The sequence below is a fragment of the Pogona vitticeps genome, chromosome 5 (assembly GCF_051106095.1).
Source record: "Pogona vitticeps strain Pit_001003342236 chromosome 5, PviZW2.1, whole genome shotgun sequence".
Classification (NCBI taxonomy): Eukaryota; Metazoa; Chordata; class Lepidosauria; order Squamata; family Agamidae; genus Pogona; species Pogona vitticeps.
The window spans coordinates 97,538,100-97,553,585 of NC_135787.1; the positions used below are offsets into that span (position 1 = coordinate 97,538,100).

The following is a 15,486-nucleotide window of genomic DNA, read 5'->3' on the forward strand; positions in this document are numbered from 1 at the left end:
TGGTTCAGTTAGATAATCTAATTTATCTTCCACTATTGAACTATCCAAACCCCTCAAAGAGATTAAACAAGCAAACCACACTAGAGCAGGCTGGTGTGTTTTAAAGAATGGTGTAGGCACATTTATGTTAGAAATATTTCTTAATATGATTCAGAACCAGCTCTGGGTCCGTAATGGAGTGGAAGGTCCTCCACCATGTTCAAATCAAATATATCTGATCTTCTCCAGGGGAGGAAATATTCTCAGATTTATAATGAGAGTTGGACACAAATAAGAAAAATGGTGTTTCATTTTGATTTGTGATTTGTCAAGGTAGATGAATTATGAATTTAGGATTTTTTTCTGACAAATTTATGAATCAATATTCATTTTTTTTACTTTACATTCCTATAAAACAGCTCCACAAGAACCTAAAGGCACCAAAATTGCAGGGAAGCTTCCCCTGACTCTCCTCTACAAAACCCCATAAGTCTGGTGAAGTTTGGGTTTTGAGTTATACACCCACAAATTGGTTTCCCCCAGGAAAATGCCCTCTACCAGCTGGCTTGGGGAAACCCAATCTTCAGCAAGCTTGGATCAATTGTAGAGGAGAGTCAGAGGAAGCCTCTTCAATTTTGGTGTTGGTGGGTGCCTGGGCGGCTATTTTATAGCCAAACAAATTGATGAATCAAATATCAGTAAAAATTCATTGATTTGTATTTCTTGGGGACATTGATTTGTACCAATACAAACTGAGCAGTTTTTGAATGAATGTGGTGATTTGTTTTTTAACTTATGCCCATCTCTGTTTACAACAATAGGAGCCTGTGGGTTGACACTCAATTTTTATCAGACTAACTATCACACAAGACATGTAAAATGTAGTAAATATATTCAAAACAAGACATTGGTTTATTTTCTGTTAGTGAATATAGCAGACCCAGTCCAATGTTTATTAATTTATCTTACTTAAAATATTTTTACCCTGCCTTTATCCTTAAAATGACCTAGACTGTATTAGCTAATATTAGCAATATAGGGTTGCTGGGTCTCATGATGTCAGCTCTGGGCCCAGAGAATTGTTATGTTTCTTTCAATCCCCAGCAAGGAGACAGATCTCACACTGAGTAAAACCAAAGGAGAGAACGTTGGGGTAATGGGTGTAAATTGACCTTAAAATCTGACCACCCATTTCTACCCATTCCTGCCTAACGTTAGGACTCACTGGCTCAGCTTGAAGGTGTTTGTATACTGTATATGTTTTCCTTGCACAGTGTAGGTGTACCAAATAAACAGGAATGAGGGAAGGGGGCTGCAAGCCAATAGATGCTGCCTGGGTGCAGCATGACATTTGGCATAAGGAAGTGAATAGAGCACCAGGGACATTAGGAATGAGGCTTGCAGTTGTAACACCAAGGCTGCAGAACCAAATGAAGCGAAACAAAAACCTCCCCATAGACTAGCACTGAGTCTCCCTCAGGCTCCAGCCCCAGTGTAAGACCTAGATAAACTCCATATATCTCGTTTATACTTTTGGTAAGGCCATGCAAGATGTGAGCCCTAACAAGGATGGTGGCAACCACTACAGCTACCAAGTGCATTTTGGTGCCTGCTCAACTACCAGACGTGGTGATGCTGCGACCGTGGTGGCACTGTGGGCTAAACCGCAGAAGCCTGTGCTGCAGGGTCAGAAGACCAAGCAGTCATAAGATCGAATCCACACAACAGAGTGAGCTCCTGTCACTTGTCCCAGCTTCTGCCAACCTAGCCGTTCGAAAGCATGCAAATGCAAGTAGATAAATAGGGACCACCTCGGTGGGAAGGTAACAGCGTTCTGTGTCTAAGTCGCACTGCCCATGTGACCACGGAAGATTGTCTTCGGACAAACGCTGGCTCTATGGTTTGGAAACAGGAATGAGCCCCCTAGAGTCGAACATGACTGGACAAAAATTGTCAAGGGGAACCTTTACCCTTTACCAACTACCAGAAAGTTGGGTTTCCCCTCTAGTTATGATTTGCAGTATTAGGTGGTTAGCCAAATTTAATCTGGGTTCCAGACTCATTCAGCCAGAGTCCCTTTTGCCTGTTTCCATTAGCAGCTGCCCCAGAAATAGTTCTGACCATCATCACAAGGACCCTCCTCTATGACATTACATTTTGACCCCAAAATCTGAGGGAACAGGATGTTCTGCAGACCAGTTAACTCTTATGATCTTCTTGTGAACTCATTTATTGTGTTTTTTATCCCTTCTAGACCAGACAAGCAGTAATACTTACAGTTCTATTACTACTGTCTTTTCCTGCTTTGGGATTGGTAGGTTTTTGTTTAATTTTTGAATCAAATGCTTACCATTCATAATGTTACCAATATATCTTCCTAGAAGAATTTTGCATTTACAAAAAACAAACCAACCCACAAAGTAACAAATGAACTTTAAGCAAGTAATTAAACATATGGTACATTAGTCAGGGAGAATAACAAGCAAGCAGGGAACCTTGAATGGATGAGGCTGGTGCACAAGGTCAGTTTGGTTGATCACACTTGGCAGAATGAACAAAGGTCACAGAATTGTTGACACTGATCAGGAAGAACGAAGAACCTATTTATATGATATGCTCCTCCCTTGCTCTATTTATTGAAACTCTCCAAAAAAAAACTCTAAGCATTTAAATCTTTTCATTAAAATAAATGGGATTTAGTAGCTGAATTGTTTTCAACCATTAGAATAGTTAGGTTGGAGCCAAGCGAGCATATCAGGCTGGTGAAATTAGACTCCACCCCCTGCTTCCAATGGCAGATCCTCTATCTCTCTCAAAAGCTAGGCAAAGAGTCACGATAGGATGCCTAAAAATCGCTAATTTGAAAAACTACTGGGTTTTTTAAAAAAAATGTTTTGATTTTTTATAGTTGAAATGCTTTTTATTTTAATAAAAGATTTAGGTTTTTTTAAAAAAAATAAAATATAGCTTTAAAGCCTCATTATGGAACAGGGTTATGAATTATAATTTTTATTATGAGACAGTGCATTCATATGCTGATTTTCTAAAGTTTGTAAGTCAGGTCCAGTGGTTCTTGAACAAGGCCATCAACTGTATGGAATTCCACAGGCTTCTGTATGAATTATTTATTTATATTTGCCCTAGCAAAGTATCATCAGAAAAATCTGTAGTTCTCAAACTTGTTTCATATCTCCAGAAAAATAAAATTGTTAATAACAGTATATGGAGATGAGAAATAACACCTATTTTCCAACACTGATGAAAAGTTATTCCTGTAGCTCCCCCCACAAAGTAATATAATGGGAATTCTTAGAAGCCCTATTGAAATGTCCAGAATTGTTTTCAATAGTTTCCTTGAATTGTGCTTATTCTTTTAGAGTGGCTAAGCTAACAATAAAAGGTAAAGGTAAATGTTCCCCTTGACAATTTTTGTCCAGTCGTGTTCGACTCTAGGGGGTGGTGCTCATCCCCATTTCCAAGCCATAGAGCCAGTGTTTGTCCGAAGACAATCTTCCATGGTCACATGGCCAGTGCGACTTAGACACGGAACGCTGTTACCTTCCCACAGAGGTGGTCCCTATTTATCTACTTGCATTTGCATGCTTTCAAACCGCTAAGTTGGCGGGAGCTGGGACAAGCGACAGGTGCTCACTCCATCGCATGGATTTGATCTTACGACTGCTGGTCTTCTGACCCTGCAGCACAGGTTTCTGCAGTTTAGCCCACAGCACCACCACGTCCCCTAAGCTAACAGTAGTCCCTCTGTAATTCTGGGTAGACAAATTCAAGCCCTTGATTCTCTCTCTGAAAGTGCAAACTTTGACACTCTGTAGGTTTCAATTTTTTATAAAAAGATTGCAAAAGTGTTCTATTCTGACACTATGTTCTTCACCAGATTGACTCTCAATGGTGGTAGGCATCTCGATAATCTGACAGAGACATCTTTTTATATCTATGTATCTTTTCTTCCACTTCCTTTTTTGCCATTCTGGATGCAGCTACACAGCATGAAAAATGTGCATAGAAAAATATGAAATCGCACCTGAGAAGTCAGATTTCCCCAGGTAAATTGCATTAACTGGCCATATAGGGAGAGTGGAAAAAATTTACAAACAGCTTTGTTTGCACCTTATTAACATCCTGTAGCTTTCCTCTAGGCTTCTTGTAGGAGGCACAGCTACAAGAGAGCTACTTTAAATGGTTGCAAACAAGGGCTGAGTAACAATTTCCTTTTCTCTTTTCTCTAAAATGTGTGTGTTAGGGTGTGTGTATGTACATGCCCTAGCTCAACAGCACTGCTACCAACCCTTTAAAAAGCGCAAATGGCTTTATTTGCAAAGCTCCAGCTCTCCCAGTGTTTTAACATCCCCCACCGCCCGCTGCTGTACCATCATGCCAACCACCAGCAGCCCTGCACACACTTTTTCCGAATCAGATTGAACCAATTTGACTGGAACTGATGGCAAAAGAAGACGAAACTCTAGAGATAGGGGAAGACGCTGTGAATTTGGAGGAGGGGGAGTATGGGCTGATTCATATTGGCTTTTACATCATGCTGTCAATGGAAAAAATATGATTCATACTGTCCCAGTCCCATAGCATCTCCCACATCATTTGTCAGTGTTGTCACACACACTCTTGCACTACCCACCCAACCTCATATTCAGTTTTTCCATCAGCATAATGTGCACTTTTTGGAGGTTACATCTTACTTATTTTTCCAATAGACATCTTTCATACTGCTGCAGATCTCAGGGTCTTCTGATGCCTCTGTTTTGTGTATCATAGCAACCATTATTTGACTTCTTAACTTTAATTTATAATTTTAAACTTTTTTTTTGCATGGCTTGAAAGGTGCAGATGTTTTACTTTCAACCCCACTCTCCTCCTTTCCTAGATCTTATGTGGACCAAACACATTCTTTGGAAGAAAGAAGACAGGTGAACAGATAGAAGACTCAAGCTGTGGGACTTTGAAGTTGGCCGGACAAAATTGAAAAGGTGTGTGTGAAACAGGTGTTACTAGGGAGCAGCAGAGAAGAGGGGTTAAGGAAGTCAACCAGGGGATGAAGAAGGTGGTTGGAAAATTGAGATTTTTGGGGGGAAACCAGCTGGAATTAGAGAAAAGAAGAGTTTAGGGAAAGCAGGGAAATATTACAGGGCTGAGACCAATTACGGAGGAAGAAGAGAAGACTATTAAGAGAACTGAAGAAACCAACAAAGGACAAGGCAAAAGAGGAAGTGATTTGTGAAGGCCAAAAGATTGTGGGAAACATGGAAATATTAAGTTTGGGGAGCTCCAAGACTGGAAGAAAGAAAAAGAAAAACAGGCAAGAACATGGGGCAGAGAAGAAACGTGGCATGTGAAAGTTACTGAGGGTGGTGTGGGCCAGAGAAAAGGACTGCAGCCAAAACTATGCTCACGACCCAGGGTTCAATCCCAGGTAGCCGGCTCAAGGTTAACTCAGCCTTCTATCCTTCTGAGGTCGGTAAAATGAGAACCCAGCTCGCAGGGGGGGGCAATGTGTAGTCTGCATAATTAACTTGTAAACTGCCCAGAGAGTGCTTGAAGCGCTATGGGGCGGTATATAAGCAGCATGCTTTGTTTTGCTTTGAGGGAAACAATGCAGGCCAAGGATGGAAGAAAAAGAGGCCTGGGAATGTCATCCAGGACCAAGGAAGACTAAGAGGGTATTTAGGAAAGGTAGAGAGGTGAGGAAGAGAGACTAAGTTGGGAAAGCCAAAAAGACTGGCAGGAGAAAGAAGGAACGTTGGGAAGCATTAACAGAAGTTGAAGGGAGGAGAAGAGATTGGGGAAACCAGTGGGGAGAAGGAGGAGGAGAAGTAAGGAGTTGAAGAAACTCGCAAAGGTTGGGGGGGGAGGGTTGGGAAAGCCAAAGGAGAGAAACTGAAGTAGACAATTTATGATGCTCAATCTGTTGTTGGACTAGTATTCTCTCCATCCCTTCTGTTGGCTTTCTGTAGTCATTGGCTGTGATGGCTCGGGTGTGATGAGAGCTACAGTATAACATCACATGGGTCACATGCTATCAACATGTGTTGGATGGAAAATGTATGTGTGATCAGTGCATGATCAGTGAGTGGAGTGTGTGGCTGTGTATCTGAATAAAGGTGAGAATACAAGAGACAGTTTAGTGGTGATTGTGGTGGAGAATAGGAAATGTGCGTGCTCTGGAGAGAGGATCCAGATAAAGAGTTGATCATGGGAATATAGGATTCTTTGCACAAATTAGCCATGTGGGGCTGAAGATTTCTATGTCCTGATAATATGAGTTGTGCAACAACTAAGCTTGGGATGTTGTTTTTAAGAGATACTGTATTTTTTAATTGCCATCTTTATTCACCACATAATTTACTAAAATCTTATTTCTGAAATAATTTGTAGTTCTGTGTTTAAACCTTTAAAAAAATAGGAAAATAGCCCTAGTTGGCCAAAATTCAACACAAATTGATTTCCCCAAAAGAATATTTTAGAAACGGTGAGTAAGCATTACTCATTGCACACAAACACACATCTATCCCAAAAAATCCACACAAGATGATTTCCCCTCAAAACAACATTTTGGATTAATTTATTTTAGGAAATTAATTTTAGGAAAAAAAAATAATTAGAGGCGACTCAGTGAAACTGGCGTGTCCTTCTGTTAAATAGGTGTTTTGCTGCAGTGGAAATGAATGGGTTCAGCTCCTCCTGTGGATTGGAAAAAGTATGCTTGTGTCTTGCCTTCAGTTTTTCATTCTATAAAAGGAGTGTTAGGTTGCAGTAGTATATTGTGTAATTGCTTATGTCCATTGCTGTTGTGTTGTGACACTTGTCTGATGGCTATTTTTGGCAGCGTGAACATCCAAATATGTCCATGTGCCCCAAATTAGAGGAAATGTTTGCGTTATGCCATTGTTTTGCATAAGCCTATGAGAATTCATAGGTTTTAGCATCACCATCATCCAAAGAATGTAAAATGTTCAACCTGATAGAGACATGCTGTCCAGTTTATTCTAAGCTTCCCTTCTCACTACTTATAGCTTAGTGTGAACCAAACTGATAATGAGCAAAAGAAATAGAGCTCTTTCTGTAAAATCAGGATGATGAGTGAATGTTTTTTTCTTGAGACAGGGCTCTGAAAAGCATAGCTGTCCCAGCTACAGTGGGACACCAGAAGGCTACGTTATACCATAAAAGTCTGTTCAAAGATGGTTGCAGACACTTTTCCTCTCTGTTCTGATACTGCCGTTCCCCAGTGAATCATGTTTTCCATGAGAACCTGATCACATGGAGGTCTGGCATGACTGTTACCAGTTAGGGCTGTACACAACAGTTTATGTGGGTGATTTTTTTTTTATGTGACAGAAAGGAAGGGCCTTGTGCTGCTGCTTTACTGCTGTTTAGCATGCTGTTTCCATGCCTCCTCAGCTGGTTGAAGGAACCAGGGTCCCGTTAAGGAGAAAGCATTTTAGCAGGAATGTGTTCAGTTCAGTCAGCATCCCTTTGGTATGATGCCCTGTCGAAGAAGATTTTGCTTGTGTTTGTCAAAATGAAGCAAGGTCTTTATGAAAATGTGCTTAATTAATCTTCATGGTTTATAAGATAAAGTAAGTTTTCACATAGCAGTTCTTTCCCATTATGTAAAACTTTTGAGGAATTTGGGGTAGCCACTTACTATGTAAGCTTTGGTGACCCCCGTAGAACAGACCCGCATAGCATATTGCTGCTGGGTCATAAGGAGTCATGGGAGCAAATGTATTAAGTAGCCTGCAAGGTGCTTGACAAACACCCTGTTCCGATGCCCAAAAGATCTACAAATAGGTGAACTATTTAGACCTGGCCTTAACAGTCTTTCACCTCCATGTGATATATAAGTGGGAGTTCATTTTTAAGATTCTAAATCCTACAGAATTTTAAATTTGAAAACCAGTCAGAACAGTATAAACATAGGGACATTCCATACATTATATTAAAAAAGGACTTATAAATAATTTATATGAAAAACAATCTGCCTATAAGTACTTTCCAACACCTTTGTGTGTGTGGGGGGGGGGGGGGCTTTTTGTTCATGCACAATTTACCAAATCTTAAATGTGCACCTTTGAAAAGAGTCTGGGTGATTGGACCCTAGAATTTTATATCTTATGTGTTTTCATTCTTCAGAATTTGCTATGGCATTGGCTTGGAAGAACACCCAAGAATTCTACTACTGGGCCATTGAAAATGGAGGTAGGTAAACTCATTAGCTGACACACTGGCCCAGTCCCTCAGTTCCAGTACCCTGCCTTTTCTTTCCCTCCCTCTCTCTCTCACAGACTATTACCAGAATATAATTTCTTTGAACGTGTACTACAAATGTGAAGTAATATTATAACAAAGAGAAGTTGTCAACTAGAGATGGCATATTCGTATTTGTATCCCTGAAGATTCCCCAGAAATGGCTGGTCCACATATTGCTCACCATGCGGCAGACACAGCTGTCATCATATGCATTGTGTCAATTACAGAAGTAGCCTGGCTGGCACTTCCCTGCCTTCCTGCACAACCACCACTCCAGTGAGGCGGCAGGATGACAAGTCTCCCCGCTCAGCTGCTGAGCAGTTGGCTGTGTGCAGAGTGGGCTACTTCCGTGATTGTTGCAATGTGCGGTGAGCGGTAAGTGGACTGGCTGGTTCTTGGGGGGAGGCTCCAGTTTTCCCAGGCACCTGTGGTGCCGATATTTGTATTCGTATTCCCAGAGGTTAAACAAAAAGAGTTCAGTTTGAGGGAGGATGTGAAGGAACTGTCATCACAGAAGGAGGGGAAAGGACAGGACTGTAAGAGGAAAAATGGATATTAAGGTCTGTATGAGACGATCAGGAAACAGTCAAACTAGATAGTAGGTTTACCAATATTTTGCAAAGAGTCTTCCTCAGGTTTTGAAAGATATTTGTCATATCGCCATATCATGATCTTCATCACCTATGCATCTAGTGTTTAGTGTGCTTTATTTTGTGATTGTTCATTGGTAGATAAGCATGGGCTTAATCCTGAAGTCTCACCATTGGGGCACATAAATCTGAGGAAATTTTTGTGGAAACAGGTTAACTGAAAATGTGTCAACCATGAAAATATGCAACCTTCTTAATGTCTAAGTGTGTTAGAGTTGAAGAGAACAAATATCACAGGCAGAGAAGTAAAGGTAAAAGGAAAGGGAGGGGCGAAGAAGCAATAAGGAAGGGAGCAGTGGAGAAGAATAGCAGAAGAGAGGGCTGGGGCAAATCTGTATGGAGCTGTGATGGTAAGATCAAAACACTGGTGCAGAATGAGAGATTAAGACCAGGTTTCTCTTTCATCACTTCTGAATTTATCAATTTAAAGAATTTTTGATATCATTGTTCATCTGAAAATGCTTCCAAAGCCCTTGAAGAAAAAGAAAACATAACAGTACATGGCAATTCCTCTTATTATCTTTGTATTTTTGGTTTCCAGATCCAAGGACAGATCCCTGGCCACTGGTTTACTCTCCAGTTCCAGTCATTCTCATCTTTATTCTGTACCTCATCATTGTGGCAGTAGGGCCCCGTATTATGCAGCAGAGGAAGCCAGTGAGGCTGAAGGGCTTCCTTGTGATTTATAACCTGTCAGTGGTACTGCTATCAGTGTATATGTTCTATGAGGTAAACAAGTGTAAGTTCCTTCAGCCCTTTATCTCTGTGTCAAGGATGCAAGACACCTGTCCTATTAATAGTTGTCCCTTTCTAACAACCATTGCTCTTATTATTATAGTATCAATGTCAAGCTAACTGGGTAACCCAGTGCGTTAGTTTGGAAGTTCAGTTCCCCACTCTGCACCTCAAAAGCATCAGCCTGTGTGGCCTTGGGCAAGCTGCACAGTCCAAGGATGCTCCCATACTCTTCTGAGTATTCTTTATCTAGAAAACTCTGAAAAGGGTCACCATAAATCAGAATTGACTTGATGGTGTAGAATTATTATTATCAGTGTGATCTGCACACACAGCAGCTGACTCCCCATCCCAAAGGGTGTATATCCAAAATCACTGGGCTTTGTCTTGCTTTAGTCAACTGGAGCTTTCTGCTTTTCAAGGATATTAAGACATGTGGCATCCGCTTTTAGGTCTTAAGCCGCAAAAGGCTATTTCTTTCTTTCTCTCTTTTTTTTTGAGTGCAAAAAGGATTAGTGAAAGTTGAGATTCTTTCCTCTTCATCAAGGATGTACAAGATAAAATTTAGAAAAATCTTTACAGTGTGATTATTGTTAAAAATAGGTATATTTCTTTGTATTCCATGTGTGCCACCACTTTGTGTGATATAAGATGGATGTTGTGGCCATATATTACTCATCTTTTTGCCTACTTCTGTAAATCAATACAAATTGATTTAATAACATACCACTGGAAAAAAAATGTCTTTAGGAGAATACAGCAAGCTAAAAGTGAAACTCATGTTGGTTAAGGTTGAGCTAAGAAGAGGATCATTTATGAAATTACCATTGGATTACACAACTATACCCTCATAGAAACCATATTTGCCTTATTCTAGAAAGGGTGAAATAATATGGTTGACTATATCATTTCAGATGCCACATGTAACAGGGGAGTAGAGACATTCCTTGCAATAATGTTTTCTTCCTGTCATCCTTTCCTTCTCAGTTCCTGATGACATCACTCTTGGCCAACTACAGCTATCTGTGCCAACCAGTGGACTACAGCTGGAGTGATCTTGGAATGCGGGTACAATGCAGTTATTGACCAGAGCTAGTCTTATACCCCTTGCATAGCTGTAGACAAAAAATGTTTATTGAATTCTCTGGTTGAAAACAGCTACTTCTTCACACTGTTTGTGTCTCTGTGTGTGGGGGTGGGTGGGTGATCATCATCACATTTTCATTTTCTTCTTTTGTGGTGACTATCCAGCTCATCCATTCTGAAGTAATGTCTTAATATGGAAGGCCCGTTGGAGGTCTGAAGTCTGAGGTCTTTACTGGTCCCCAAAATTCTGTCTGAGGGCATGGTCACATGATGGGATTGTTGCCTACCTATGCCCAAGTTAGATCGTAGCATAAAGTTGTGGCCACACAACACGCAGTCCTTAGTGATTCATTTTACTAGCCAGTGCCAGGAGGCTTCCCACTCTCCAGAAGGCTTCTGATTTTTTGTTCTGGTGGCATTTTGATATGTTTATTAGCATGATGGCATCTGTGTACAATCTTATTGATATTTTTTTGAAACAAATTCACCAGGAAAGACAGCTGCCATTACTACTGTGCAGCTGCCCGTCTATTTATATATAAAAATATAAATAGTGGGATGTTCATATATGGGAGGTACAGTGGTGCCTCGCAAGATGATTGCGTCGCGGAGTGAAAAACCCACAAGACGATTGGTTTTCACGATCCCTATGGTGCTTCGCAAGACGGTTTTTTCTATGACCAAGCTTTGCAAGACGGTTTTTTGAGACCAATGCTTTGCAAAGATGAATAAATTTCATTTGTCTTGCAAGGTTCCCTATGGGGACGATTTTTTCACAAGACAACGATTTTCACAGAATGAATTAAAATCGTCTTGCGAGGCATCATTGTATATATACCATGTGACTGCAATGCATTTCAACAAAGGTATGGAACATATCATTAGAAGTGGGTAACATTTTCTTGGCCTGAGATGAGTTCAGAAGCAGACCTTGAGGCTCACATAGTCTCTTCATGTTCATAGTGGGCAGTTTCCTTTCTCTCAGCCAAATTTCACAGCCACCCACTCTTGTGTTTCAGTGGCATTATGATAGCAAATGTGGCTGGCTGGATTTTCCAAATCTGACTAGTTAGTTCTCTGTTTCTGCTAGGAGGAGGAGCACATAGTCACATTTCTACTAGCTGTGAAGCAGGAGTGAATAAGAGTCTTTGGCTCCGTACATTTTGGACTACAACTCCAGTCCTGTAGTTGGTGATGCTGATGAGAATTGGCCTCATGATTCCTGAATATTTCTGGATGTAGCTATGGATACTTAGCTATAACATCCTTGGAACAATTCTAACATATAGACTGTCCTTCAAACCATGGTTTTGACTGTCAATAACAAAGAACAGAAGAAACCACAGGTCCAAGTGAATTAAAAGTTCCTCAAACAATTCCCAATCTAATCCTGGGCAGAATCTGAGGAGCCAGGCCACAACTGCCCAGCACTTGGACAAGTTATCATTTTTTTTGTGCTGCTCTTCACAGCCTTGGTCAAGCTGGCTGGGAGATTATGCAAGCCCCAAATGAAGCCTTTTCCAAAACCCTGCAACTGACCTGGCCCTGGTACAATCCACTGTAAGTTGTTTTTATCCTGAAGTGTGTGGAGTTAGGATCTCTTCTCGTGTAGTCTTGTGTCAGAACTGAAATTTTTCCATCAGAAGGAAAGGATTATATATTTGCATTGTGTTTAATCCTGTGAAATGAATAACCTGTAGTGCTCGATTACTTACTCTTATTGTGATGTCTTCAGGATTACCAGAACCATATTTTTCTAGCTTTTCACGGAGTGTCACATTTTAAATTTTAAAAATATGGTGGAAAGTTTATTGAATTCTTCTACAGTTAATTAATAGTGATAGTCATTATTGTTACAGTACTTAGCTATCCATTATTGTTTTTGTAGTTCAGGTTATATATCAAGGAAATAATATATTTATACATTTATTGCAGGTGCTATTTTATCAGATCTAGATCTATTCATAATGACTGAAATTCTGTTGGCATAAAAGTACGCCGTACAAGCCAGATGCCTTCAACATATGGAGCAGGGTTCTTTAATTAAAAACTCCTATCCTCCATTTCAGGTTCTAAGGCTCTCTAGGGATCATTTTTGACCTGAGGAAACCTTTGGGAGCCTCAGAATCGAGGGGGGGGGCAGGCTTTTGTATCAAAACATTGCTGCTAGATCACTGCCAGTGGTCCTGATTCAGCTAAATGGATATTAAAGGTTTCCCTCCATCCATCCTGAGGCTTCCCAGAGGTTTCCTCAGGTTAAAAAGGATCCATAGGAAGCCTCCAAACTGAAGTGTGGTTGTTTTTTGTGTGTGTGTGTGGAGGTTTTTAATGAAATAGAATTAAAGATACCTATCACTGGATGATGACATAATCCAGGTTGCATGGAATAAATTTGTGCCAACAGCATTCCAATCAGTATATATTAAACAATTGTACTTTGCATAGATTTCTTCAGAGTATGAATAAATTAATTTTGTCATTCCATTGTTAGACACAGTTGGGTCTAGCCATGTTTAAAATAAACCTGGGCCTATCCCAAGTTTATCTGATTTGACATGAAGTGGCAAAATCAGGCTTGCGAGTAGCATAATGAACAAGGATAAAGCCAAGGGCTCCCCAGGATTAAACAAATGTATGAGTAGGTGATATCTTTTATTGGATCACTAAAAAAAATCAAACAAATTGTAGACGTACAAAGTAAGAAAGTTATTATAAACATCTAGTCATTTTCTGAACTTCACCAGCTGTTTGATGTGCTTGTACCTTTTGTTTGCATGTTATCATGTTTCGTTGATGGGCTGTTGTCTTGCCCTGGAATGAAGCCATGATAAGATATGTAGATTTTGTTTTTAATGCATCTTTTGGCATCCCAAACATTTTACAGCATGTTCCTTTCTTTGCCCAGCAGATGGCAGGCGTGTGCTGGTGGTTCTTCTTTTCCAAAGTCATTGAACTGCTTGACACGGTAAGTCTGGCTTTAGTAGTCACTTCATTTATTCTGATGCTTCTCAGCCCTTTCCCTCGGTTATGTTTTCTCTTCCTTAGGTTCCATACTTTCCAGTTTGCCATGGTTGCTTGTAATTCTCTCCCACATGATACTGTAACTGTTTAATTATCACTCTTTTTTTAATGAAGCATTTTAAGACTTGTCCAGTCTTTTCTTGGTTTTAGTATTTGATTTTCTTAATAATTCTGGTAAACTCTGTTTTGATGCTTTGTTGAGTGGGGAGGATGAAAGAACATCTCCAGAAAGATAACGAGGAGATAGGTTTTGTTATATTATTGTGTTGTTTGTTTTCTTATTATTTAATGCTGTTATTAGTGTTTTATTTTGTTTTAAATGGCCCAAAGTCTCCTTAGTCACCAGATGGTATATAAATGAAACAAAACAAAAAAATTTTTGCCCACTGTTGTAGTAGTGTGGAGCTTCTCCATACCTTAATCAGTCTTCCTCAAATGCTTAGGAATGAACTAATGAAGTACAAAATTAGGTGATGCAAATTCAAGAGAGGGAGAATTTAAGCCTACATTAGTTTCTCTTCCTAGTTACGTTAACTGAAGAAAAATTCTAGAGAATCATCCAAGTGAAACCTGAAACCATCTCATCACTTACTAAAGCTTAATGTGAATGTCTGTGTCATCTGAGGAAGCCACCTTTGTGTCCGTGAAGGTTCATTCAGTGGGCAAATTCTTTTGTCTCAGTTACTCTGGCACAAATAATTAATTTAAATTAATTGAAAGCTTCCTTACATGCCCCTTTTTCAAAGTTCCAAGTAACTTCAACACTGTCACCCTTTCTTTTCCCTCTGTGCATACTTCTTCTAGCATCTCCCCAGATGAAGAGATCTGGAGAGCCTGAAAGCTTAGACTTTTGGGGGGGGTGGAGTGGGGGGTGGCATTTGTAGATTACTACAGTACTAAAAATATTATATTGAAATTGATTTTGAAACCTTTGAGGGGAGGGGCAGCAAAAGCACGACCTTTGCTTTTTGTTTGGGTTATAGCCCTAGATTCACCTATTGCGAGTGCACTAGACAGGGTAGGATTAAAAGAGCCGGGGCAATGATGTATGAAAAGATTCAGTTTCTTTCATGTGAAGAGCACCACCTTTGTTGTTAAAATCCAACAGTTCTACCTCTAATCTGATGCACAACAAAACAGCCTCACCACCACCATAAAAATGGTTGCACCCTAAGTCACAGAAGTCACATTGCACTAGCCAAAGACATGTGACAGCAAGCCCCAGCCATATTTTTTTTCAAAACACCAGCTGTTTCCTTGCCATTTGTATTCTTTAATCTTTCAAATTCATAAATGCTATTCTGTTCTGGCCCTTCAGGTTTTCTTTATCTTGCGGAAAAAGAATGATCAAGTGACTTTCCTACATGTCTACCATCATGGCACCATGCTGTTCAACTGGTGGGCTGGTGTCAAATATGTGCCTGGAGGACAAGGTAGGCCTCATTCCATCAGTTGCTCTCTCTCTCTTTGTCTGGGCTGAAACTCACAATTTGGGCCAATATACACATTTCTCTTTCCACATAGAAGCACCCTAGAATGTCTAGATAAAATGTAGATTCTCAATAAACGACCAGGATCCAGATAACAAACTGCTTTTTATTATGACAGCCATTTGCTGGAGCAGCTGCCAAAGTAGTAATTGTTTAAAGCAGTCCTCCATCTTATTTTCAACAAGGGATTAGATAATTTCATGGGAAAGAAAGCTTTCAATAACAGCCAAATGGGATGCTTA

General features: G+C 40.1%; 1 protein-coding gene across 7 annotated transcripts in view; it reads left to right on the forward strand.

Moving 5' to 3' along the window:
• The window catches only part of LOC110091506 (very long chain fatty acid elongase 4), a 51,703-nt gene that overhangs the window by 24,996 nt on the left and 11,221 nt on the right, over positions 1-15,486 (forward strand). For 2 of the 7 annotated variants that reach the window (XM_073000939.2, XM_073000942.2), the window contains exons 2-7: positions 4,877-4,979; positions 8,146-8,211; positions 9,454-9,641; positions 10,635-10,715; positions 13,639-13,698; positions 15,073-15,187. In XM_073000939.2, coding sequence (XP_072857040.2) covers positions 8,154-8,211; positions 9,454-9,641; positions 10,635-10,715; positions 13,639-13,698; positions 15,073-15,187 — 502 coding nt within the window. In that variant the 5' untranslated portion in view covers positions 4,877-4,979; positions 8,146-8,153. Of the gene's footprint in view, positions 2,294-3,977; positions 4,044-4,876; positions 4,980-8,145; positions 8,212-9,453; positions 9,642-10,634; positions 10,716-13,638; positions 13,699-15,072; positions 15,188-15,486 lie in introns of all 7 variants that reach the window. The other 5 variants (XM_020815658.3, XM_078394129.1, XM_078394126.1 and 2 more) reach the window with 4 other exon arrangements.